We start from the raw sequence: 27,839 nt of genomic DNA on the forward strand, positions 1-27,839 counted from the left end.
ATGTCCATGCGGACGCTACCGCTGCTCTTCCTGAACTTGGGCGGGGAGATGCTTTACATCCTGGACCAGCGGCTGCGGGCCCAGAACATTCCCGGAGACAAGGCCCGCAAAGGTGAGAGGCTCCCGGCCCGCACAACCAGCCCCGACCCCCTCAGCCAGACCTCTAGAGCCAAGCGCCTTTACAGATTGACCAACACCCCTGCACTCTGAGCCGGGGACCTCTTTCATAACCCACAGCCCCATCCAGACAGAACCCCTCATCAGCACAGTCCCCAGAAGATCGTTTCACCACAGAGGGATTTAATACCCCCATTGAATATTATGAGGGTGCCTGACCTCCCCTCATTTACTCATCCCCTTAAACTGGAGATGACTTCCCAACCTCTCTTGACAATTGATCCCTCCCAAATATGAGCGTCCCAGTGGTCCACCCCTGGTGGCACACTGCTAGTCGGAGCATCCTCTTTCCCCCCAGGGAACCTTCTGAGTCTCCATTCCTCTGTACAGTATCCTCCTTCATAAACCGGAGGCCAGTCTTGCTAAGTTCAGAAGCTATTTCTAGCTATTTCTAGAAAGGTGGGCGTCTGAAATAACATGGATAAATAAGAAAATATAAGAAAGTTGTCTTTTCCCTTCACAATTGTTTGGAGAGAATGCAGTTGTGGAAATAATTATATGAGAGTTTCTAAAATGTAAAATCTGCCTCCCATACACACCACATCTAACCCCAGAGAAATGGCCACCCAGAACTCTCTGCCACCCTTTTTCTCTCCTTTTCCCGCTCCTTCTCAACCAACAGCTGTTTTCACTAAGTTTCCTGGGATTAAGTATGAAGGAAATACTGTATTTGAAGATAGAGAAAGGAAAGTTGGTATAAAAGTAACTGACATAGCCGCTGATTCAAATATTTACTGTCTCCAACAGTCTCCGTACACTCAGTTGATGTTCAGCGTACAAATGCAGATAATCACTGTTGTATCTGTGCGATTGAGTCCAAGTCCATGCGTAAAGAGAAAGAGCTCCCTATAGCATACCCCCTCCATTAACTCTGTACGCTGCTGCCAGTGAGCATTCTGACATTTGAATCTGTCCATACACCTCGCTATTGAAAACCCTTTGTCAGCTTCCCACTGCTGTCTGGATGGAGGCCAAGTCCTTGGCAGGACATTTCAGGGACCTTCCTGATCTGACCCCCTGTCCACCTCTGCAGTCCCAGCTTCCACCGCTGCCTGCCTCCTGCTGTGTATCTTGATACCAAACTGCTTGTAGGTCTCCATTTAAAGCATGCTCACTCATGTTTCCATGCTGGTAATTCCCATTCTACCCCAACCCTCCCATTTCCATGCTAGTCACTTCCCTTCCATCCTACATTCAGCTTAAGAATCATCTCCTCATCTCCACGTGGGAAACGGCCTGCGCATACTCCCATACTAGACCTGTGCCCCCCTCAACCTTATCGCTAGCCATGTTATACTGAAATTGTCTGCACATGTGTCTGTCTCCCCCACGTGATTGTCTTATTCACCTTTGTACTCCAGCGCCTAGCATAATGCCTACAACTGAATAAACTAGTGCTCAGTAAATGTTTGTTGAACTACTGTTTGATATTACATTGCCGTTTTTCCCTCAAGAGGGTTCTGTTTTCCTTGGTGCTGTTATGTGATTCCATTTAGGCTTTTGGCACCAGTGAGCTGATAGGTAGTGCTTGGACTGGTGGTCTGCAGTCTTGGAAGGCAGGATACATTAGCACTTAAGAACATGCTGCCTGGAGTCATACAGATATGGTTCCCAATTCCAGCTTTGCCATTTAACTAATTGTATAACCTTGGAGTGTAAACTCTGTATGCCTGTTTCTTTCTCCATAGAAGGGGAATAATAAAATATACCTCACAGTGACATCGTAAAGATGGAATGAGGTGATGTACTTAACATGTTTAACACAATGAGTAGCAGCTGTGGTCTTTCAAGAGGCGGTCTGGGCAAGACCCTGTGATTATACTAGGGGCCTGGCTTCCTTTGTGTTCAGGAGCTGCAGTCCTGGGTTTGCTAGAGACGGCACCAGGGAGTTTCAGCCATCTTCCGTAATTCACATTCACACACTTTCCTTCCACCGTTGAGTTGTATCAGATGCCATTGAGGTGCTGGGCAGAGCCTCATGCAGCCCTTTGCATCTTCTGGAGGTAGGGCTTTTGACAAGTCTTTGCAGTAACTGATTCTAAACCTAGGGGATATGTCTTCCTAATGCAATAGCAACAAATACTTATTAAGCACTTAACCATGTACCATGGACTTCTCTGAACACCCTAATCCCCACAACTATCCTATCATGTAGGTAATACTAATATCCCTGTTTTACAGATGGAGAAAGTGAGGTCCATTTGCCCAGGTTTGCATAACCGGTAAGAAGGAAGAGTAATGGATTTGAACCCAGGTCATCAGGCTCTAGAGCTCATCCTCTTCACCCACAACCTTCACGGCTGCCCTGTACTTCCACACTCGAGGGGACTACATCAGAATCTTGGTGGAGGGAATGGGGTGGGGAGGGAGTTGGAAGGTTGGGACGGAGAGGCTTGAAAAAAAATCCAGGATTCCCACTGGTCTCATCAAAGAAATGACGGAAAATAGTTGGTTGATGAGGACATGCAGAAAATAGAATGAGGAAACAGGGCAAAGGGTGTGAGATTAAAGCAGTCAACTAGTCCTCACTGAAGCTCTGGATGGAAATCGTGTTTCTTCTAGAAGTTTTCACTGTCTTACACAACTAATTGGTATCCTGGAGGCCATCCCACTCCCTGAAGTCCAGGGCCAATCTTGCAGTTTCTCCCCAGAAGGCAGCTCGCTCTAGTTTAGCCTTCAACAGAAAGGAAGTGCTCTCTCTGTGGGGCAACTTCTGACTGTTGCATACTGAATGAGGTCCCATGTTTAAGCAATTGCCAGAATAACAAAAAAGTTGCCTTTGCCTCACTCCCAGAAGATCCCCTGGAGAAGGGAAAGGCTACCCACTCCAATATTCTACCCTGGAGAATTCCATCAATTGTATAGTCCATGGCGTTGCAAAGAGTCGGACACAACTGAGCAACTTTCACTCACTCACTCACTCACCCTCTTACAAATACTCATAAGCAAGGCCCTCTTACCATTTGTTTGCCTTCCTCATTTGACAGAAGGGGAAACTAAGGCATGGGGCTATTAAGTGATTTTCCCAAGATATGCAGATCACAGAGTAGTACTGAGCAACTGAGTGCTGTGAGATACTATATTTTTATAGTTCCAATGTAACAGGAAGCTCTGGATAAGCCTTGAGCCTACCTTCCACTCAAAATATAAAGTGGAATTGTCACAAACAAGTCGTCCTTCTTTACCTTCCCGGGATCCTCAGAAGGAAAGAGGGCCAGGAGCACGCACAGCTCGACAGCGACCTCTGCTGGAGATGAACGACACTGCCTGCAGGAGTGCCTGGTAGCCCTGGGCATGTGTTCGCCAGCTCTTTTATTTTGGTCGGCAGCAGGTAATCACTCTCCCTTAGGGTTGGTGAGCCCCTGGCAGCCCCCCTGTTGCCAAACACACCTTCAAGAGGGTTGCAGCTCTATCCCTCTGAATTCCCACGAGCCTTTCAGGGAAGACCACCTGTAAAATAAATGCCCTGAAATGACAGATGTGGACATTACGCCAAAGAAGCCAGCATCTGCTTAAAGAAGGCTAGAGTCTTGGTGCTGCTTCCCCAGTGTTTTCTCTCCAGAACCCTGAAACTCTGTGGGAGAAAGACGGTGAATTTTCCCAGAGGAGTCTGACCCTGCAGTAGGAACCCTTTGTGGGTAGGCAGGACATGGCACTCGCTGTACTTTCAGGAGGGTCTCTTAGGAGCTGTAGGCATTGCATACTGTAGGCACGTATATGCTAATTCAGAGAAGGCAATGGCACCCCACTCCAGTACTCTTACCTGGAAAATCCCATGGACGGGGGAGCCTGGTAGGCTGCATTCCATGGGGTCTTGAAACTGAGCAACTTCACTTTCATGCATTGGAGAAGGAAATGGCAACCCACTCCAGTGTTCTTGCCTCGAGAATCCCAGGAACGGCGGAGCCTGGTGGGCTGCCGTCTACGGGGTCACACACAGTTGGGCACGACTGAAGCGACTTAGCCGCAGCAGCAGCATGCATGATATAACCTCAAGAGTCACTTCTCAAACAATTTAGTGCAAATGTTCACAAAATACACCAAACTACAAAATGTTTTTAAAATGTGGTTGTGTGTAGAACTCTGTTTATCCATGAGTGGTTTTAGATTGAAATCTCTCCCAAAAAATCAAGAGCCTTTATGGGTGGCACCCAAAATTCTGAAATAGAGAAAGCAGAACTAGGAGAGAAGTTGGATAAGTGTTTGAGAGAAGTCGGATAACGATTTTATCCCAACAACCCTACTGGGTGGGTGTAATTATAATCCCCATTTCACAGATGAAGAAGCTGAAATTACACAAGCTGCTTGAAGTTATACAGCTAGTAAACAGCAGAGCCAGGTCTCAGCCCATTAAAGGGTCATGATTCTCACAGATTTCTCTAGCCAAGTACATTTTTCCTTATTTAGTCTCTTCTTGGTATTTCCCTGTCTACCTTTGTCCTCAGGAGCTTTCTGTACAGTGGTCCCATCATTATTTCCCTCTTTTTACATGGAAGTCATACCTCTCTGTATAAAAGGTAAATCAGAAACAAATAGTTTTTTTCTGTTAATTTATATTTCTAGTTGTTTTTTTTTAATTTGAGTAGTTCTGTAAGTAGTGAGTAGTTCTGAGTAGTTCTAGAAAGAGAACTCTTGCATTAATAAGAGAATCAGGTTGTAAAGAAAGAAAATTCTTTCTGTACCTGTTCTCAGGATTATTCTTCCTTGTGGAAGTTAGTGTTTTTAAAAGCCTTATTTTGAAAGATGTCTACTCTCAGAGCGTTAGAGAGGATGGCTTCTTGAACCTTGCAAGGTAAATCCCAGGGTATTTCATCCTCCTGAGCTTCCTCTCCTCCTGGGCCACCCTCTATAAGATACAGCCTCCCTAGGGCTTTTTTGGAACTTGTTATTTATCCTTCAGCCTTTTAAAAGCTTCAAATGGAAGGCAGAGTATTTGCATTAAACATTAATCCAAACATGAAAAATAAAGTTTCGTAAGCCAGATCGTTGGAATTGGTATTTTTAAAGCCTCGTTGAAAATAACGTTCTTGCTTCGTGAGCCGGTGTTTTCTTTTTATATGCTTCATGTAGATGAATGGACAGAGGTGGACAGAAAACGAGGTATGCTACCTTGGGGCTGCATGTATCCAGTCTGCGTCCACAGGTTCACCCAGTCCTTCCTCAGTGGGGCTTAGAGTGGGACCACTCTAGACATTTCCAAGTAAAAGAATAGGCGTGAGTTTCTCTTTAGCTGAGATGTTGGTTATACAGTTGAATCTTTTAAATACAGCATGAAAGATGAAAACCAAGCAAATATTAGTCAAAGGACCCGATTGCACCTGAGCCATTTGTCCGTTTTCACCGTTCCAAGCGTCGCAAGGACACCTGGGACAATAGCTACCTTTCCAGGTGGGCTGTCCTATTTAGTCGTCCTTAAAACAATCCTGTGATAGCATCATGTAGCCAAAGAGCTGTTCTCCTGAGCACACAGACATAGCTGTTGGGCAGCTGAGAAATGTGGAAGCATGTGGCTGCATGGCCGACAGGCTTGAGCGCAGAAGGCATGACACGCATGCAGTGTGGTCTTATCATGCCAAATCTTCAGTCTCCCCTTCACCTACACCCAGTAGCACACCTGAGAAAGCTGTTGAGTCCTCAGAATAAAACCTTCGCCTTTCTCGCCTTTAAATGTCATTATCTGACCCTGGGAATAGTCTATGCATGTCATCAGCCATCAGCCTCGATGTTTCAAGTGCTCTCTCCACACTGAGTATGCAGAGGAGATAACACGTGTAATATTTAAGAGCACAGGCACTAGAATCAAACAGCCCCTTTCTCTTTTCAGCTCCACCCCCTGCTATGTGACCTTGGACTTTAACCTCTGGAAAACTCAGTTTTCCCCTTTGATAAATAGGGTGATACTTCAGCAAATGCTTTGTCCATCCCGCCCCCACTAGCCTTTTGTGCTTGTTTGCTATCATTTCAGTTTCTTAAATTGGTTTATAGTCTGATTAGATTTGCCTTGGTTTTGAGAAACTTGAGTATTTTTAAATCTCTGTTTTTCTTTTCAAAGCCCTAGCAACTAGGGGTGAGGAGTGGGGTACCCTTCAAAATCATTTGATTATTTATTTAAATAAGATAATGAATGGAACATTCTAAGCCCAAGACTTACAACATAATAAGGCTTCAAAACATGGTAACCACCCAGAAATAGTAGCTTCTCTTTCTTACCCTTGGTTTCAAGTTGTGTATTACCATAAACAATAAAATTTACAGAAGTACTAGTTAAAAACGCAGTTGCTTTCATTAAGAGAATTATTTCATCAGGCCAGGCTCGAAGAAAAGTCCAATCAAAGTGGTTGGTAAAGTTTTATAATATTTCCCAACCGTCTCTCACCACTTCTCTTAAGCAATTTTTGGCCCACCTCTTGATGTACTGCAGAATTTCAGGTGAAAAGTGTGGATTTTGAAGACTTTTTGTGTAAGTAACTGAATCACTGGAATTTATCTTATATATCCAAAAATAATAAGCAGAAACTGACTTCATAAATTAGAAGCCTGATACGTTAAGAACTCAGTTACTGACCCTCCCAGTGCACCCATGAGAAACCGCCCCTCCACACACCTGGCTTTAGTCTCCTGATGAAATCTGGCTTCTAGCACATTCCTGCCTCATGCAATTATGCCAAGCTCATGTGAGTGCCAAAAACGAACACCAAGACTAACTTACAGATCAGGTTGAAACTTCTCAGAGGACTTCGCTGGTGGTCCAGTGGTTAAGAATCCACCTCGTAATGCAGGGGGTGTGGGTTCCATTCCCAGTCAGGGAACTAAGATCCCACGTGCGGCAGAGCAGCTCAGCCCACACGCCACAGCTACTGAGCCCGCCAAGCGCCACAACTAGGAGTCTATGTACTGTGATGAAAGACCCTGCATGCTGCGACTAAGATGCAGCCAAATAAAATACATATTATTTAAGAAAAAAACTCAGGTTTAGCATACATACGGTGTGGGCTGCTACTCTTGGGCAAGGATAACATTCGCTTCCTCTCTGCCCACACCACCCCCCCGTGTCAGGCAGACAGTAGGCCCACATCAGCAAGTGCCAGCTGAAGCGCACTGAGATGTAAGCATGTTAATTTGTGCCCCCATGCTCCTTCCAAAAAATTAGACCAAGGTGGGTGCCCTGGGTGCCAGGCCCCAACTGCAAAACTGCCATCTCCCCTTGGGGGCATTTGTGTTCACTGCTCTGCCCACGGGGACAGGGCCTGCCATACTCTCTTCCCAGCAGGAGAACTTTCTGGATGTTCTTATGCAAGAAGCCATGGTGATATGGAGCTTATTCACTTCCCAAAGAAAAGGCTTCACTTTACTTTGCCAGAGTGGCTGACAATCACCTTGGGGCTTGCTTTCCTTTAGAACTGACTTATTTGGGTCTAACCTATTTTCCTAGATCTTGCTAAAGGCTCAAAGACCCTAGAGACGTGACTCGGCACCTCAGTGAATGGGAGCTCTTTGTAATCATGAACATAATCAGAGCTGATACAATTCTTTCATGTGAGTTCTTCCTCTTTGGCACTCCTCCCTGGCCTCCATAAACGAACGGAAAATTCTTCAAATTCCCTCTTTATTGAGGCCTTATATGTGGCTTTCCATGTGTAGCTATTTCCATGCGAACTTTATATAGGCTGCAGTAAGAAAAATGTCAGAAAGTCCAATTTATCGCAGACCCTTGCTTGTTTTGGAGAAGGAAATGGCAACCCACTCCAGTATTCTTGCCTACAGAATTCCATGGACAGAGGAGCCTGGTGGGCTGTTGTCCATAGGGTCGCACAGAGTCGGACACGACTGAAGCGACTTAACATGCATGCATGCATTGGAGAAGGAAATGGCGACCCACTCCAGTGTTCTTGCCTGGAGAATCCCAGGGATGGAGGAGCCTGGTGGGCTGCCGTCTATGGGGTCACACAGAGCCAGACACGACTGAAGTGACTTAGCAGCAGCAGCAGCTTGCTTGTTTAGGTCGAAGGCCAAAGGCCATGCTTGAGGCAAACCCAGAAGGGTTCCTGGGTCTCCAGGCTGTGGACAGTAGGGGGAGGTTAGTGCACACTGAGTGCACGCTGGCCTGGGCTGAAACTGTCCGACATGAGGGATACCCTGTGTTGGTAATGGATCTGCTTCTTCCTCACTGATGGGATGGGGTCTAGAGTAAAATACAGAGGTCAAGTGTGAGTCCAATACTTCCGAAAGCAGTTACATTCACTCAGTTTGTTCTTTCGTGTCAGGGTGGGAGTGGGGAGAGGGGGTGTTTCCCTCCCCGCCTTTCTCTATAACCCTTCCATTTAAGATTTAAGTACATCTAGCCCTCAGCTCCCTACTTCTCCCCAAAACTGCTCTTTGAGATGCTTTAAAATGCATCTGAGCCCTCAGGGTACTTCTGTTGGTTACTTACAGGTAGAAAGAGTGTCTGAAATCATGACCTTGCTCCACTCTAAGATACAAGGGTGACCATGGGTCACCTGCTGTGTCCTTTGTGTGGCAAGAGAAAGAGAGCTCTGTATCTTTCAGCAATAATCACTCAAGTGATTTTGTATCATTCTTTTAAGTAGCCAGTTTTCTTTCAGATTTTAATTATTATGAATATGTAGTCTCAGCATCCATATACAGTAGGCAGGAATATATCTGGCTTAACTAAGAATAATCTGCGTTCAACCATATCTGTTTCTATTTCTTGTACCAAATGGTTTTCCTAGCCCTCAAATGATGTTATTTGAGTAGCACAAAATATCTAAATGAATGAGTGAATGAAGACCTAGAATTATAGATAGTTTGATTTGCACACACCTTAGCTTCCCTGGTAGCTCAGATGGTAAAGAATCCACTTGCAATGCAGGAAACCCCAGTTCGATTCCTGGGTCAGGAAGATCCCCAGGAGAAGGGATAGGCTACCCACTCCGATATTCCTGCCTGGAGAGAATCCGCATGGACAGAGGAGCCTCACAGGCTACAGTCCATGGGGTTGCAAAGAGTTGGACACAACTGAAGCGACTAAGCACACTGGACCTTTTATTCTCGCCACCTGGAAATTTTCCATCTGAACAACAGTATGGGGCATATCACTATAGTATGATGTCAGTATTATAGATCATACAGGGAAATTAAGACATCCTCAGGTGGTGTTATGGAGAAGGCAATGGCAACCCACTCCAGTACTCTTGCCTGGAAAATCCCATGGATGGAGGAGCCTGGTAGGCTGCAGTCCATGGGGTCGCGAAGAGCCGAAGAGTCAGGCACAACTGAGCAACTTCACTTTCACTTTTCACTTTCATGCATTGGAGAAGGAAATGGTAACCCACTCCAGTGTTCTTGCCTGGAGAATCCCAGGGACGGGGGAGCCTGGTGGGCTGCCGTCTATGGGGGTCACACAGAGTCAGACACGACTGAAGTGACTTAGCAGCAGCAGCAGCAAATAGTATTAATCTGAAGTACACGTCTTGTAGAAACACTAGAAAAAGTTTTAATCTGTAATCAGTGGGTAGGTCCTGTGTCTATTTTTGTAAACTGTTTTGAAGAAGAAAAAAAAAATTACCATTTAGGTCCCATTTTATAAAATTTAAAGTAAAAATGTTATAGACTTGCTAAACAAACAGAAAAAGTGATGTTGTTTCTCATTTTGAGGTGGATATCTAATCTGCAATGCTCATAGAAGTCTTTTCTAAAGAAGGAATAAATATGTTCTCTATCATCAAGTGAAATGTTGTATGTGAAAGTGGTTTGAACCACAGCACATTGCCACGTCTACGTTTGCCCTAAGATGGGCTCATAAGGCACTCTGGACCCTGCTTTCCACTGAGACACACGTGGGGTTTCTCCCCAAGAAGCAGATCTCCAAGCACACTGCATCCCCATACTACGTAGGCCCTGCCCCTCCATTCCATCTGCACACACGGAGCATTTCCTGAATAAAGCTTCCCCCAGTGCTTTGCTCACCTGCATCCTCTCTTGTCTCTACAGTTATGAATGACATCATTTCAACCATGTTCAATCAAAAGTTCATGGAGGAATTGTTCAAACCCCAGGAGCTCTACTCCAAGAAGGCCCTGAGGACTGTCTATGACCGCCTGGCTCATGCCTCGATCATGAGACTGAACCAGGCCAGCATGGATAAGGTGAGCAGCTGCCTCCATCCCTGGGCTGTGTTTCTTATGGATTACCACAGACTGGAATCCAAGGAGATGATGTGTGCAGTGGTGCATGACAAAAGACAGGCACATGTAAACATGGCTTGTTCTTGAGTTTCAAGTTGGGAAGGACCTCAGAAGTCATCCGCACCAACCCCTCTGTTCAGTTCAGTTCAGTCTCTCAGCCATGTTCAGCTCTTTGCAACCCCATGGACTGCAGCGTGCCAGGCTTCCCTGTCCATCACCAACTCCTGGAGCTTGCTGAAACTCATATCCATCAAGTTGGTGATGCCATCCAACCATCTCATCTTCTGTTGTCCCCTTCTCCTCCTGCCTTCAACCTTTCCCAGCATCAGGGTCTTTTCCAGTGAGTCCGTTCTTCGCGTCAGGTGGCCAAATATTGGAGCTTCAAACCCCTCTGTAGTTTAAGTCATTATATCACCCACAGAGAGTGCTGGTCTGCATGTCCACGTTTAGATTGTGAGGGACAGGGAGGCCTGACATGCTGCAGTCCGTGGGGTCACAAAGAGTCAGACTCGACTGGGTGAACACCACCAGTCCGATCCAAGCACCCAGCCCTGCTTAATTCTGCCTCCTTCTTAACAGATCTCGGCCCTGCAAGCCAGGCATTTTTTAAAGAGCAAATTCAAAACCACTCAGTCTCTACTTCTACTGTAAACATATCTGTTTCTTTGTGGAACAATTTTTTAAGGTACTGATTTTAAAAGGAATAATTCCACATAAATAATGTCAGAGAACAGATAGATCTCCTGTTCATCAGAATTCCAGACACTTTATATAGATGCCCCGCCCTCGGGGAGAGAGAGCAGAACTCCCCACTCCTTGAATGTGGCGGCACTTGGTGACTTCCTTCCAAGGAAGACAATATGCGTAGCGGGGGAGGGGAAACAACTAACTTCTCAGTGGAGAAACATGGCAAATATTACCTCACCCAGGTGATAGCGTCAGCAGTGATAAGCCAGGTGGCAGTATCCTGGTATGACCAGATGAGAATAATGCTTTGCCTCTGTGATCTTCCTCCCCAAAACCCACAACCCCAGGCTGATCGTGAAGAAAAACAGCAGACAAATACTATTCGGAGGTCATGTTACAAAGTACCTGACCTGTCATCGAAATTGTCAAGGCCACCAAAAGCAAGGAAAACTAGAGAAACTGTCACAGCCAAGAGGACACCTAAGGAGCCATGACGACTAAATAGAATGTGGGAAATGGAACGAAAATGTTAGGAGAAACTAATCTGAATAACAGGGCTTCCCTGATAGCTCAGTTGGTAAAGAATCCACCTGCAATGCAGGAGACCCCGGTTTGATTTCTGGGTCAGGGCGATCCCCTGGAGAAGGGATAGGCTACCCATTCCAGTATTCTTGGGCTTCCCTTGAGGCTCAGCTGGTAAAGAATCTTCCTGCAATGCGAAATAATTTTAATAAGAATCCCTTTTCAAGTCTCTTTATTATGTGAATTTTCATAAATCATGAGGACTGACAGTGGGTCCCAGGTGTGCAAAAATGCAACACTGTCTCAGTGCTGGCACCTGGAAACCTCAGAGAGACAGACTGCCTTCAACTGTGCCCTCTTGCCTCCTGCCGATTACCTTCAGAAAGTTACTTTAGCTCCCTGAGCCTCCATCTTCTCATCTATAAAATGGGGATAATAACAGCTACTTCATTAGTCAGAGGGAGGATTAAGTGAGAAACATACATATAATGACAGAAGAAAGCTTAGCACATAAATAAATGTTCAGTATCTTCTCCTCTCTGCTTGTTCTTCTCCCCCTGCCTTTAAGAAAGTTTAGGTTTCCATTGAGATATGACACAGGATTTAGAAACAGAAAACCTGGGTTCAAGTCCTAGTTCTACCAATGGCATGCATGCATGGTAAGTCGCGTCAGTCGTGTCCGACTCTGTGCGACCCCATGGACAGCAGCCCACCAGGCTCCTCTGTCCACGGGATTCTCCAGGCAAGAGTACTTGAGTGGGTTGCCATTTCCTTCTCCACTACCAATGACTATGAGACTCAATTCACTGAATAACTCTGAACTTTCATTTCTTCATCTTATACCTGTTTTTATCCTTTATTCTTAGCACAGTGTCCTGTACACAACAGGTACTTAATGTTTGATGATGATGGCTGAGAGTCACAAACCTACGTCTCTAGTATTAGACAAGCCTGCACACACGCGCGCACACACACACAAACCAAGACAGCTCGGGCTGTATGTCACTTTCTCTTTTTTTAATTTTATTACTGGATATAATTGCTTTACAATGTTGTGTTAGTTTCTTCTTTACAACAAAGTGAATCAGCATATGTTTACGTGCATCTCCTCCCTTTTGAGCCTCTCTACCACCCCGCCACCCCACCCCTCTATGTAGGCAGGCACTTTCTAAGTCTAGCTGCATGTTGGAGAAAGGAGATCATGGAGAGGGTTCGAGCAAGTGCTTCAGGATCTGACTGTCTTTAGTTCCAAATCTCACCCTGCTACTTTTTACCAGCCATGTGAAATTAGGCACGTTTCTTCGTTTTTAAACTTGGTATAATACCTACCTCGGTATTCTTGCCTGGAGAATCCCATGGACAGAGGAGCCTAGCAGGCTATGGTCTATAGGGTCACAAAGAGTCGGACACGACTGAGCGACTGAACTGAACTGAACACACACATAGAGTTCTTGTGAAATTAAATGGGATTAGTTGAGGTCATGCACATCCATGTGCTCCGCAAAGCACTCAGGTGGTTTAACTTTCAGTCCTGCCTCAGACATGTCCGTACCTTCTCTCCCAAACTTGCCTCCATCAGTAGCGTCATGTAACATCATGTATCTCCCAGGCACCACTTTGAAAATGCTGTAGTCATTTTGGACAGCCCTCATCTTCGTCCCCCAGATCCAATCAGGCAGTCAACATGTACTAACCAACAGCTTTTCTCCTGAGTGTCACAGTCTCTTCTTTGCCCTGCCTCATCTTCCCCACCATCTTCCTCCAGGCCTTCCATCCGGGTTTCTCCAACAAAATGTCTTTCTTTCATACAGTCATTTTATTCCCACCCTCCTAGGAGCCAGGCACCAGCTAACTGCCCTCACTCCACCCTCTCCCTTCTCACACATCTCATCATGGCCAGACTCACTAATCTTGTTTAATTACCACTTTTATCACATCAGCACAGAAAATTTCAGTAGCCTCCTAATTCCTACCACATCTAGTCTAAATTATTTTGTGCATCTTTCAAAAACATTTAATATTCTAACCTTGCCATAATTATCCAACTTTATTTCCCACCACCCCCACACAAACCATCCCCTCCAGTCAGGCTGTTCTACTCTTTCTCCCGGAAAACAGCATACCCACGGCTTGCCTCCGGACCCTCAAGCATACTGTTCCCTACCACCCGAATGCTTTTCTCCTCCCTTACCCAGTTGGAACCCTGCCTCAAGTCTGTATCAGGCCCACTTCTTCCACAAAGCCCAGCGTGACCACTGTGGTCCTCGCCAGCGTCTCACCTCTGATCTTCATGAATGGTCATACCATTCGTGGAGCTTGTTGATATCCCATTAAGTTCCATTATTCATCTCATACACAGAACCTTAGTCTTGCCACTTTCACCTGTGTTTTCTCATTTACACCTCTCAGCAGTTCTGCAACGTTGAGGAATTAGGGAATATTTTTTACACATGAGAAAACTCAGGCTCAGAGAGGCAAAGAGACTTGGCCAGGGCCATCCAGCAAATCTGGGCTTCCCAGGTGGCTCAGTAGGTAAAGAATCTGCAACGGAGGAGACGCAGGTTCGATCCTTGGGTCAGGAAGATCCCCTGGAGGCGGAAAGGGCAACCCACTCCAGTATTCTTGCCTGGAAAATCCCTTGGACAGGGGAGCCTGGCGGGCTACAGTCCACACCAGGGGTTGCAGAGAATCGGACACGACTGCGCGCAGCACGGCAGCAGCACTCCAGCAAGTCTGCAGCAAGGAGGGCTTGGACTCAGGCTTTCATTCTCCACCAGCACCCAGTCCTGGGCCCCACAGCTGCCCGTATTGTTTCACATGCACCATCAGCGCCACACAGAAGCTGACCGGACATCCTGGTTTGCCCAGGGACGTCCTGGTTTACCGCGGTTGCCCCAGCTTGTTACCGTCACCCCCTTTCGCTCTCCACAGCGTCTTGGTTTGCGTGATGTGGTCACTGAGCTGCATGGTGAGCGCTGAATTGGATTCCGGTACTGAGTCACTGTTGGCCGTTCTGAGGCCTGCCTTTATACAAGGTCCGTTTCTTTTGTTCACGTGTGGGTTGGCAGCTCTACGACCTGATGACGATGGCTTTCAAGTATCAAGTGTTGCTGTGTCCTCGTCCCAAGGATGTGCTGCTGGTCACTTTGAATCACTTAGATGCCATCAAGGGACTCATCCAAGATTCCCCAACCATCCTTCATCAAGTGGACGAGACGTTCCGGCAGCTGACTGACGTAAGCGGGCTGTCGGTGCGCCTCCTCTCAGCCCCCAGCACTCGTTCCCATTTCCCTGTTAAGGACAGGCAGGTTCTATGACAAAGGAAACAGGACAGGGAATGACCCAGCCGGCCACTCTCCCAGAAAATTCTAAAATCCACAGGAATCCATTTTGGTAACACAAGAGATGCTGTCATCTGATACCCTCTCACTGGGGCCTTCATACCCGGAAAGCAGCGGCACAGAACATAGCAGTTCTTGCCTAACTTTTCTGAGAGGGAGTTGGTAGTAGATGTTCTGCGGAATCTTGGGGAACGGGAGAGCCAGAGTGTGCCCCGCTCAGTGTGCTGCGGTGGGGGGGGGGTTGCCCCTTGGGTGGACGGGGGGTGGGGTCGGGTGCGACTGGTATTCCCCTCCTGCCCCTCCACCCCGCCCAGCAGCTGAGTCTTCTCCTTGCCCTCTGGCTCCATCTCTGGGCACCCACCACCCCCCGCCCCACCCCACCCCCCCGGCCTGTCCACAGTCTCCCATCTCACTTCTGAAAGCAGAATGCCTGTTTCTGCTTTGCCTGCGCAGATATACAGGGACCTCTCTGCGGGGGAGTTTCAGCTGATCCGACAGACACTCCTCATCTTCTTCCAGGACCTGCATATCCGGGTGAGTGAGTGGGTGACCCGGGAGCGCCCTGCACTGCCATCCTTGCGAGACAGGGCGCAAGTCGTCAGGACAAACCAAGACTGGGATTCCGCCCCATTAGCACATCCTCGGTGTTTGTTTCCATGATGATCAACTGTCTGATGATAAATCTCAGCAGGTTTTCAAGGGACCAAGCAGGACAGTGATGCCACCATTCCCTCCCAGTTACCTTCTGTACGTTTCTTTAAAACATGGCTTCTTCCCTTGCTTCTCCAGGCTCCCAGCCTGATCTCAATTCCAAAACCTTTTCCCGAGCCTTCATCGCCTTGACTCGTCCAGCATCTGAGCTGTCAGGAGGCAACCCTCTTGCTCCATGGAACTGTCCCCATCTCGGCCTTCCCTAACCTCTCCCATCTCTCCATCTTTCAGTCCTTGCTCCCCTCCTCCTGTCTCCAAGCCTTTCCCCTTCTGCCTCTACCCACCCCATGCTCTTGAGTCACTTTCCTCCCCACTTTGGCTGCCAACTAACTCCTCTATCTGTGATGACTCCTATTTCTAACCTCTGTACCCCCTTCCCCCAGCCGTGCCATCCAGACCCACATCTCCACCTGCTTCTAAAAAGTTCCCCCAGTGCCCACAGCCTCATGTCTGCAGCTAAACGAGTCTCCAGAATTCAAGTCCTGCCTGACTTCCCGGTTTCTTTTGAGAGAACCACCATTCCCTCACTCATTTGGCTCAGCCCCAGACCATCACACCTTTGGTTTCCCTTCTCTGATCTTCATCTGATTGTGTCTGCAGCCCATCAAGTCTGCCTCTTCAATATCCACGCCCTCCTGTCCACTCCGGTCGCTCAGCTCAGGCCTTCATACTTTTTGTTGGCCCTTGCCTCGCAGTTGACCCGACCACCTCCTCTCACACCTGCTCCAGACAATTCTATACTCCAAGTTTGAAAAACCACATTCCTGAGCTTCTGACTTTGGGGCCTGTGTCTCTTGGCCAGGACTTTGTTCCTCCCCATGATTTAGCACACTGGTCTGGGAAAGACACCCACAGTGAGGCCAGGCGCTAGACTCAGGCACTCCTGTTTGAATCCCAGCTCCAGCACAGCTCCGTGACCTTGGGCAAATTACTTCCCTGAGGCTTTAGTTTCATCATCTAAGAAGTGGAAATGATAATACCTGATTTAGAGTTTGTCAGGGGCATTAAGTAAGGCATCACATGTAACATATGTATTTGCATATAGATATGTTTGCATGAACTCTGGGAGTTGGTGATGAACAGGGAGGCCTGGGGTGCTGCAATTCATGGGGTCACATAGAGTCGGACATGACTGAGCAACTGAACCGAATTGAACTGAACTGATGTGTATATAGATATACACACACCCAGAGTGCTTCTGGCAGGAGGGACAGGACCCTGGTCATGGTGGTTGCCTCCTAGGGGTGGGGAAGTGCATGGAGGACAGGGATGCAAAAGAGACCTACTTTCCCTTGTATACTCTTTGAGCTTTTTTTTTTGGCCACATTGCGAAGCTTACAGGATCTTAGTTTCCCCAACCAGGGATCAAACCCGTGTCCCCTGCAGTGGAAGCACAGTGTCCTAACCAGTGGACCAGCAGGGAAGTCCCGCTCTCTTAACTTTTTCAATTTTGTACATGTTCATGTGTAACATATTCACAAACAAAAATTTTTTTTTTTTTTAAAGAGAAATAGGGACCACTGCAGACGGTGCAGGTTCGATTCCAGATCGGGGAACTAAGACCCCACATGCTGTGCAGTATGGCCAGAAAATAATAATAATATTAAATTTTTTTAAAAAAGGAAATAAATAAACTATGCTTAGAACCTCGTTATTTCCCTCCTATGAACAGGGAAAGACAAATAGATGACAATGCTGAGGCCAATTTTATTTTTAACCCTCATGAGTAATTTCATTTGCTATGGATGGAGCAGTAATAACATCGATGTAAATCAAGATGTCTAATAGGCATCAATTAAAATTAAAAATGTGAAAGTACCAATAAGATTAAGTTTTACATTACTTTAAAATATTGAAAACGCTGCATCGTATGGCTGTCAAGCCTGTGCATATTTGGACAGTATTTTATGGATCGTTGTAATATAAGCAGCCATATTGATTTCTCAGTTCTGGCAAGATGAAATTCATTATGATGAGAAGACTCCTAATAATAAGTCTATAACAAAATCATTAAAATATATTAAACCACAAACTACATTAAGCTTTAATTGCTAAATGGGCAGGCAATAAAACATCAGAATGTTCATCAAGAGAAATAGGAACCACATATCCTGACATTACTCAGCCACTGGTCTGTAACATCTGGCTGCTTTTGCAAATCTGGCCTTTAATGGTGTTTCTGCTCAGCTGCTCTTTATGATTGCCTATATACTGATTTTCTCTGTGTTCAAAACAATCTTGGTAGTTTTTAGATTGTTTAGCAAAACCAACCAACTAAATCAAGAAAACACAGCTCTGACCTAACACTCCCTTGCTCCTTGTTTAACCAAAGCAAATACAAGACTCCACATCCTACCGTCCAGAGCTTCCTGTGATATCACAAAACAACCTGACTGGGACTGTCCTGGCAGTCCAGTGACCAATACTCTGCACTCCCAATGCAGGGGGCCCAGGTTCCGTCCTCAGGGAACTAGATCCTGCATGCCACAGCTGAAGGTCCTATGTGCCTCAGCTAAAACCCAGAGCAGCCAAATGCATGATAAAATAAATAGATTTTTTTTTTTTTAAAGCAGCCTGAAGTGGCCTTAGTATGGCCCAGCCCTGACCTGTGCCCTAGGGCCCAGAGGCTCCACAGAGACAGATTCCATATGGAATCAGAGCAGTTATGCGCAGGCGTCTCAAGTCCAAACCCCTGCAGCCCTCCAGAGTGCCTTCAGAGTTGCCTCCGACAGGGTCGACCCTCAGGTCCCCCACCCTCTCCCGAACGCCCCTCTGCATGCGTGCATCTTCTATCACGGACTTTCCTCCTGTGCTTCCACTGTTCCAGTTGGGAAACATCACTCCATCTTCACCTCTTCACAGCCCGGTCCTTACATCTCCACTCCATTATCCACTACACTTGGAAACACTGCATCCCTGGAAAACTAGTCACTCTAACAAAAATGTACTGAGTGCCTGCTCCACTCCAGGTCGTTTTCAGTCCTGAGATATAGAAGTGAACAGGGCAGAGGCCCTGCCCTGAGAAGGCTCCATGCCAGTAGGAAGAAACCACGAGGACACATTAAGTTGTGTTCCAGTTCTGATAATTCTCAGGAAGATGGCCTTATAAAGTCAAGTTATAGGAGGGAACTGGGATGGGATGTTGCTTCCGACCAGCACTGTCCAACAGAGCTTCCTGTCTTGATGGAAATGTTCTGTATCCGTGCTGTCCACTGTGAGAGCCACTAGCCCCATAGGGCTGTTGGGTACTTGAAACATGGCTCATCAGACAGAGAAACTGAACTGTTAATTTAATCTAAATTTAAATAGTCACACTTGAATAAGAGCTACCTTACTGGGCAGTATATCCTTAGATGGTAGAGGCAAGGACAGCCTTTCTGAGGACAGACGTTTCAGCTGAGAGTGTAACTAACAAAGATCTCAGGGAAGAGCTTCTAGCCTGAAGGGACAGCGAGTTCAAAGACCATTAGGTGGGAAAAGCACGAAATGCTCCATGGACAGAGAGAAAGGCTGTGTGAACAGAGCATATCTAGGCAGGGGCAGTACTCAAATAAAGTTAACCACCTAGGTAGCATGAGTGCTCACTAAGCAGAGAGACGCCAGTCATGAATAAACTGGTTCTTACCTACCAGTTGACTTAGCTTTAGATTCTAGTAAGGACTTTATCCTAAGAGTAAAGAAGAGATCTGGAGCATTTTAAGATGAATTGGTAACATGATCTGACTTGGATCTGGAAAATGAACTAAAAGAGGTAGGCTAGCAGTTACAAAATCTACGTAAAAAATGAGATCCAGGTAGAAAACGAAAGCACTTGGACCAGGTGTTTGCTGTGGAGATCATGAAAAATATTCACATATTCACCCTCAGGGCAGGGTCAATAAGATTTCCTCAGAGATTGGACGTGGGGAATGAGGGAAAGAGGAAAGAAGAACAGCTACTAGGTTGCTGGTGCCATTTTCTAAGTTGGGGAAGGACGGAAGGGAAGGATATTTGAGTAGAAAAAGTCATTCTGTTTACACTCGATTTGCTCTCTGAGTAGCAGAGTCAAGTAGGAGGCTGAATGTCTAAACCTGGAGCTCAGAGGGGAGAGGCAAGCCGGAGACATGACTGTGGGCATCCTAGCATGCAGCAGGGAGGCAGTATGCAAAGTCTTCTCGCCACCTGAAGGCGGCCAGTCATTTTCTTTCATCCACAGGCAGGCTGCAAGAAGCAGGGTCGGCATTCTACCAGCTTCCCCCTCCCTTTCGGATCATTACTGTAGGCAGGACAGTAAACTTAGCCCTCCTCTTGTAAGGCCAGACCAGCAACCACTGTCCAAAACCAACCATCACACCGTCCAAAGCCCTACACTCAGCCCTCACTGTTGAAACCAACTGTGAAGTCACTCACCCACATTCTCCATGCATTTACATCCCTGGCTCACTTCCTCCCAGCCACGTGAATCCCGCCATCATCCTGGGGGAGTGTGGGCACTCATGGAGCATCCAGCATGCCAGCCCCACAGCTCCTCAACCTTCATTCCCTCTTTCCATAGGAAACACATGTCCTGCCCTCAGCACCTCCTCAGAGAAGGGAATGTGCACTAAGGGCCTTACGGATGTTTGGTTCTGACCCAGAAAAGAGAGGACACTGTGGGGCATGACCGCCTCTACCTAAGAGCATCAGGGCGTCTGCAGAGAGGATCCGAGAGCTTTAAAAGAAAGAGGTTTTCCCCAGGACCGTGGGAAAACAAGAGGAGGGGTTAAGAGGACACCACCTTGTAAAGCACCATCAGGTGACCGCCCGGCATAACTGGCAGTGCAGGGGCCAGGAGGCTGCCTCGGGCTCGAGGAGGCGCACAGCTGCAGAGAGGAGCGTGGACCAGCTGGACATCATCAGGCAGGCAGCTAAGCCAGCGAAGCAGGAGAGGAACACGGTCCGAGAGGAGTTGAGAAGAGTCTCTTTAGCTGCAGAGTGGAGGACAGATGAGAGCAGAGGCAGGGAGGCTCTGCAGTGGCCAGGCTAGAGGTGATGAAGGTCTGTGCTAGGGAGCAGGGCAGAGAGGAGGGGCCGGACACAGAAACAATCGCTGGGTGAGCAGGGCCTGGCCACTGAACAGCCAGGGGAAGGTGGTGGGCGGCAGACTCAGATTGCTGACGCGGTGACCTTGACCTGGTAGTGTCATTCAGGGGGATCAGGTTAGGGAAGACAGATGGAGCCCTGTTCTGAGCAGGGTGAATTGGAGGTGCTTCCCACGGATCGGTGGACATGTTTAATAGGCAATGGGAATAGACGGGTCAGATGCCCAGGAAAGAAGACTGAGTGGAGGCTCCAGATCTGGGAGCCATCAGCACTGAGGTGAACACTGGTGTATGGGATGAGATCACCTCAGAATAAAAAGGGTGGAGTGAGAGGGACAGGGCACTGGAGAGTCACAGCTAAGCTGAGGATCAGCAGAGGGGCTGGGCAAGCAGGCAGACCTAACAGTCCCCTCCAGCCAAGGGCAGTGCTTCAGGTCAAACCCAGACACACCCTTGACTAAATTTGTACATTTCAGGTCTATGACATAGTCACCCCTGTTAGAATTAACTAACCAGAAAGTCCAAAACAGGCATAAAGTCTCACTTCTCTCAGAATTTTCTTTCTCCTTGCTTGTATTCATATCCGGTGGTCACAGAATCTCAAGGTTAAAGCCAAACCCTCCAACCAAAACATGCCTTTTTGCCCGCCGATTGTGGCTCAGCTGGTGAAGAATCCACCTGCAATGCGGGAGACCTGGGTTCAATCCCTGGGTTGGGAAGATCCCCTGGAGAAGAGAAAGGCTACCTACTCCAGTATTCTGGCCTGGAGAATTCCATGGACTATAGAGTCCGTGGTGTCGCAAAGAGACGTGACTGAGTGACTTTCACTTTCACTTTCTGTGTTTCTGAAGTGTCTTCACACCCACCCTCCTCCAGGCCCAGCTGCAAACCCACAGTGGCCCCTCCCCACGCCCTCTGGCTGCGGCCATTCTCTTTGCGGGCTCCTTTGCCTGTGCAGCGCGCCGTCCTTGGTAGCGTCATTGTTTTTGCACTCTATGCTGTGTCCTGTGTCCAATCAGACCGTGATACTGAGACTGTTAACACCTCTTATTGGGCACTTATATGTCAGGCTCTGTGGAAAGGACTTCTTGTTCATTACCGGATTTAGTGCTCAACTAACCCATTGAATAGGTTCTGTTACTATCTTCGGTTGACCAAAGAGAAAGGTAGTGTAGCTTACCAAAAAACTCAGAGCCAAGGAGAGGCCCAGCTGAGAGCTGTGAGCCTGGACAGTGTAACATCGGCAGGCCACACTGCCAGCGTATGACTCCTTACCACTTTGCACTTTCACGGCCTTGCGTGCAACAGATGCTTATTCTTGGCAATGTTACTGATATAATCTTGCGGAATTTTAGAGTTTGAAGGAGTCTTCAAGTTCATCTCACTTTACAGATGAGGAAGAAACTGATTTTTTTTTTTTTTTTTGGCCATGCTGTACAACTTGTGGGATCTCAGTTCCTCAACCAGAGACTGAACCCAGGCCCCCGGCAGTGAAAGCACCCAGTCTTAACCACTGGACTGCCAGGAAACTCCCCAATAAAGCTGATTGACTGCTACAATCTTAATTCAACCAAGACCTCAATACAAGAGTGCCTGAAGCAAGGAGGAGAAATAAGCATAGTGTGGGGTTTTCCATCATATAGTAGGCTTTCAGACTCTATGCCCGCTGGATCCACCCGTCCGGCCTCTCCTCACCAAATGGCTGAGAGCTTGGAGTTAGAAACACAAGGGTGTGAATCCTCAGCTCTGCCCCTTATGAGCTGGCGGGCCTGGAGGGAGTGTCTTAACCTCTGAGGAGATAATGAGGGTCTTAACAGCTCCAGCCTCAGAGCTATATAGAGAGTTTGCAAGGAACCGAGGAATGGACATGGAATTTGGAGTCATCCTTGGTTTTGAATCCTGGTCCCGACTCTTAATGTTCTTTCTGGGCAAGTCACTTCACTCTGTGAACCCCAGCCTCATCGTGAAGGCAGGGGTCGCGCTACCCATGGGCTTTCCTGGTAGCTAAGCTGGTAAAGAACCCGCCTGCAATGCAGGAGACCCCGGTTCGATCCCTGGGTCGGGAAGATCCCCTGGAGGAGGGCATGGCAACCCACTCCAGTATTCTACCCTGGAGAATCCCATGGACAGAGGAGCCTGGCGGGCTGCAGTCCATGGGGACACAATGAGTTGGACACGACAGAGCGACTAAGCACAGCACAGCAGTACTACCTCCCTGGAAGATTTGTTATGTGGCTCCAAAGAGGTTCTGTTTGTGAAAACACTGTACTCTGCAGGTGTTTGTTATGGTGTGTTTTTCTCTCTTGTTTTAAGCCATTACACACTTCCCATCCTCAGAATGCATATGTCTGTGGAAATATGCCAAGAAAATGACACCAAGTATCTCTTTTTCCCCCAGGTGTCCATATTTCTAAAGGACAAAGTTCAGAATTCCAATGGTCGCTTTGTGTTGCCAGTGTCTGGGCCCGTTCCCTGGGGAACTGAAGTCCCTGGACTCATCAGGTGAATGAATGCTCAACAGTAATTGTCAGACCAGTGTTCAGGGGGCCGGGAAACCAATATGTGAGCCGCCACATAGACTGCAGCCATACTCAGCGCCCCCCCTTTTTCCAGTTAAGCACAGCAGAGAGGAGATAAGGTTTAATCCCAGCTTGTCACCTAGCAGATACTCCCAAGATTTATTTCTTCATCTATTGAATGTTTACTGTGAGGATAAATATGATAATACTGTAATGCTCTAAAGTGCTACACACCACCCAGTACATAGCATATACTCAATAAATATTATTATCATTATTATTGTATTACTATCACCCAGCTGGCGTTAGTGGTGAAGAATCCACCTGCAATGCAGGAGATGCAAGAGGCGTGGATTCGGTCCTGGGTCTGGGTCGGGAAGATCCCCTGGAGTAGGAAATGGCAACCTGCTTCAGTATTCTTGCCTGGAAAATTCGACAGACAAAGGAGCCTGGCATGCTACAGTCCTTGGGGCCACAAAGTCACGCACACGCACGCACACACACACACACACACACACACACACACCACGTTACATCAGCTAGCGTCTTTATCTTGAAGCAGTGTGTAAATTCCCTTTGGTCCCATAGCGCAAAGAATAATGAAGCCTCCGGGACTCTCCAGTCTTGGAGAGCATGTCATCACGTCCTCCTTTGTTTTCTCTTTTTAATATTTCTTCATTTGGCTGCATCAGGTCTTAGTTGTGGCAGGTGGGATCGCTTGTGGAGACACGGGCTCTCGAGTCTTGGCGCACAGAGCATGCAGGCTTAGTAGTTGTAGCGTGCAGGCTTAGCTGCTCTGTGGCATATGGGATCTTAGTTCCCCAACCAAAATTCAAGCCCATGCATTGCACGGTGAATTCCTAACCACTAGACCACCAGGGAAGTCCCATCATGTCCTACTTTGTCTTGTAGAACATTCAACAACAAAGGCAAAGAAGTGAAGAAGACAGAATTTAAGCACGGCGGGAGCTATGTCGCTGCCCTCAAAGAAGGGTCTCTCGAGCTCTATGGAGACCGAGTCCTGAAGCTGGGAACTAATATGTAAGCAAATTCTTCCTTCCCCTAATGAGTTCCCGTGCAGCAGAGGTCCCTTCATTTAAAGAACTGGCTTGACTTCTGCAGTGAAAAACCCCTGCTGACAATTGAAGACATTTCCTCTTAGAGACACGGCAGGCAGGGCCCTGGCATTTCCAAAGGGCACCTCGGATCTTCCACCAGAAGGTAGATTAGCAGGTCAAAAAGATAAATAACTTAAAATAACCATACAAGAGAACTAGCCAAAACCTTTCAATGCAGTAGAGACCCAAAAGGCCTTGGCCTTCATGTACCGATCGTGTTTTTTTCCAGAAATACACATTACTTTGCAAGAGGAAAAATCGCCATACAGCTTCCTAGGTATTTTGATTTGGGAAGAAGCAAAACTTGAGTGGTTGACACCCGCTTAGTTATAATCTGTATCCCCAGCACCTTTCTGGATGCTTTTTAATACCTCAAAGTAAAAGCTATGCACTATATTTATGAGTTAGAAGGGAGTCAGGGTAAAAGGCCTGGACGATGCTTTTGTGGTTTTCCATTGCCACCAGGTATAGCGTGAACCGGCCCGTGGAAACCCACATGTCTGCAGCATCAAAGAACTTAGCTTCACGGACGCAGGTAAGCTTCTGCCTCCCCCGTGTTTACCTTCAGAGCTAATTTCTAGATACAAGAGTCTGGACAGGGAGGAGGGAGGGGTCTCTAGAGTTCAGAGCTGGCCAAGGCTCCCTCCTTGTTTGCAGTCTTCTCCATTCCGCCTTACCAGTACACAGGTTTTAAATTATAGTTTCTCATGGAGACTTCTAGTGATCTGACTAATTAGGTAATTTTAAGCTTGTCTCCACCACCATAATTAAGCAGGAACCACACATAAGGACATGTGAAACAGCATTGTACCAGTGCCGTGAGGCCCGTGGCTGCTGAGTTCAGCACTTGTGTGTATTCTGATTGTTAAAACATCCCCTTTCCCTGCTTCCTTGTGTAATGATGTGAAAGTTGAGTTCAAAATGAGGTTGGGGTTCTCTGAATTCTTTTGTACAAATTTTCACTGAACTAGCTATCATCTAGCTATAGGCCAAATCATGGACAATTCAGTTATGCTATAAACATTTATTGAACTATGTCTATTGGGGGCAGCGGGAGGGGTTCCCAGGACACAGAGCTGGCTTAGATTTGGTCCCTTCCTGAAGGGCCTTGTAATACGCTAGGCTTATAAAGACAGCGATAGGAACAAATAACTATAACCTGGCGGAAGACAGAAGGTGAACTTGCTGAGCATTCTGAGCAAAGAGCTGTGTCAGAACACATATCCTGTCCAGGGGGTGGGAAGGAACCCCCTGGACAGGGAACAGGAAGGCTTTTCGGAGAAGGTGACATTCAAGTGGAGCTCTGGAGTGAGGCAGATACTAAACAGCTCAGAAGGAGAGAAAGGCACACAAACCAAGATGACAGGACGAGCAAAGGCACCAGAGGCATGCTCCTCGGGGGAAGCAGGCAGTCAGCGTCCCTCTCGTGTAGCTGGATCATAAGGCGATAGCAGCAGTGGCCAGAGACCCGCCCAGACAGGCACACAGGGCCTGATTCCAGAGGCGAAGCAGGGGAAAAGCCGGGTTAGAGAGAGCCAGGTAGGAGGAGGGTGCAGGCGGCAGAGGGGCCAGGCCGCGAGAGAGGGAGCCACGAGAGAGAAGGGATACGAGGGTGTGCTCACCAGTCACCACCGGAGGGCAGTGTGGTCGCTCCGTGGAACGCGTGCCCTTAGCCCTGGAGGCTTCACCCAGGCCACGGGTAAAGGCTGGGGGAACTAGGCTGCCTGAAGAGGAAGCAGCGTTCTCCTTCGAGGAGGAAGGAAGGTGGTTTGAGGAGAACGAGGATCCCTGGGGCCTTTCACTCATCTTGAAAGTGTGAGAATCTCTGGCTTGTCCCTCTGCTTCTGACATGGGTTATTTCTCTTCTGGTTCTATTTCCTATGCTTCATGTGGACCCAGTCCTTCCCAGAAATCATTTAGACAGTTACTGTTTTGCCTTGTTTTGAAATACCACCCGGGGTCTCTGGGGTATCAGCAGGGACTTGAATCACCTTCACGTGGCTAAAAATCATGAAATTGATTTTGCAGGAAAGCATAGTTCCAAACCCTCTTGCTAAAGAAGAGCTGAATCTCCTGGCCAGGCTGATAGGAGGCATGGAGATTCAGAAACCCAGTGGCCCTGAGCCAGGATTCCGGTTGAATCTCTTCACCACTGATGAAGAGGAGGAGTATGTTTTCAACCTGTTTCTTTAAATACCTATGTAAAAATCCTAAGTGTGGTAAGAACCAAAAAATGACCATCATAAACCAAATAAGTGGCTCTTATCACTTATAAACATAGATGTAAATAAAGATCAAAAATGAAAGATCAGCAAACTCAACAACCTTAGTTAAAGAAGAATCCACTAGTATTAAATAGCCTGAATCTTCTGGATTTGTTAAAAAAAAAAAAAAAAGTAGCTCTAATGTTTTATTTAGCAAAGCACAGCTCAAGAGAATTGGAAGTCAAGATAATCCTATTTTAAAAAAGACTGTTAAGAAACCAGAAGGAGGTTGGAGCATGACATCTTCAGGATGAGACAGTCGCCCCCAGAACCAATAGCGGTGGTAATTCACTGAGACTTACATGTGCTTTACAGTTTCCAGAGAACTTCTGCGTTCATTATCTCATGCGATATCTCACAGCCATGTATTTGGGGTGGGGGTGGGCGCCTTCTATTTCTCTCTCCTTTGGAGTGGCAGGCCCTGTGGGAAGTGTAGGGACCCAAGGATGGCGCACAACACCTGGGGCCTGTCCTCAGGTCCTCCCGGCATTGCAGGAGCATGAACATGTGCGCCATGTCGCACGTGCTCCAGTGAGGGACACAGGGACTGACTTGGCCCCAGCAGATTGAAGAAGTTGGCAACTGAGCTGGGTCTCAGAGTTTGCCAAGCAGAGGAAGGGGAAAAGTTATTCTTGGCAGACTTTAGTATGTGCAAAAGCACAGAGACATAAAAGGACTTGACTTCCTGGAGCGTAGGGTGTATTGGTTGGGGAGAGGGTAGAAAGTTGAAGAGAGAGAAAAAAAATAGGTTACCAGATTATCAAGGACCAATTTGCCAGGCTGGCAGGGAGGAAAATCCTAACCTTTGACCCGCTTCTCGACCCTCTCGTACAGACAAGCAGCGCTCACCAGGCCAGAAGAGTTATCCTATGAAGTTATCAACATCCAAGCTACTCAGGTGTGTGCAGGCGATTATACAAGTCAAATCTTATTCCCCTCCTGTTCTTATAATAACAATGAACGTCAAAGGCCCTCCCTCCTCCTCCTCTCTAATCAGCATGTAACATAGTCCCTTTCCTGACAAACAGGCGAGGAACCGAAGTGCATCACAGGGGTGGGAAAATGAACCACCAGCTGCACAGATAGGCCGTCATGCCCACGTGTCTCTTCATTCTCTCCCTCCTCTCCTCTCACAGGACCGGCAGAGGAACCAAGAGCTGGAGCGGATCATGGGGGAGTTTGAGATCACGGACCAGGCAAGGCAGAGCGCTAGCAAGGGCGACGACTGGCTCGCCATGATGGATGAGTTATAG

General features: G+C 47.4%; 1 protein-coding gene across 2 annotated transcripts; it reads left to right on the forward strand.

Moving 5' to 3' along the window:
• Window positions 1-27,839, forward strand: OSCP1 (organic solute carrier partner 1). 2 transcript variants are annotated; one of them, XM_068966262.1, is made up of 11 exons: window positions 1-112; window positions 5,248-5,277; window positions 10,171-10,325; window positions 14,642-14,809; window positions 15,368-15,448; window positions 23,084-23,187; window positions 24,117-24,245; window positions 24,788-24,857; window positions 26,351-26,490; window positions 27,421-27,484; window positions 27,723-27,839. In XM_068966262.1, exons 1-11 carry the CDS (start codon window positions 1-3, stop codon window positions 27,837-27,839), a joined length of 1,170 nt encoding a protein of 389 aa, XP_068822363.1. The 2 variants fall into 2 exon arrangements, with proteins under 2 accessions (XP_068822363.1, XP_068822364.1); XM_068966263.1 differs by lacking the exon at window positions 5,248-5,277.

Source organism: Capricornis sumatraensis, chromosome 2 (genome assembly GCF_032405125.1).
Source record: "Capricornis sumatraensis isolate serow.1 chromosome 2, serow.2, whole genome shotgun sequence".
NCBI classification, from domain to species: domain Eukaryota; kingdom Metazoa; phylum Chordata; class Mammalia; order Artiodactyla; family Bovidae; genus Capricornis; species Capricornis sumatraensis.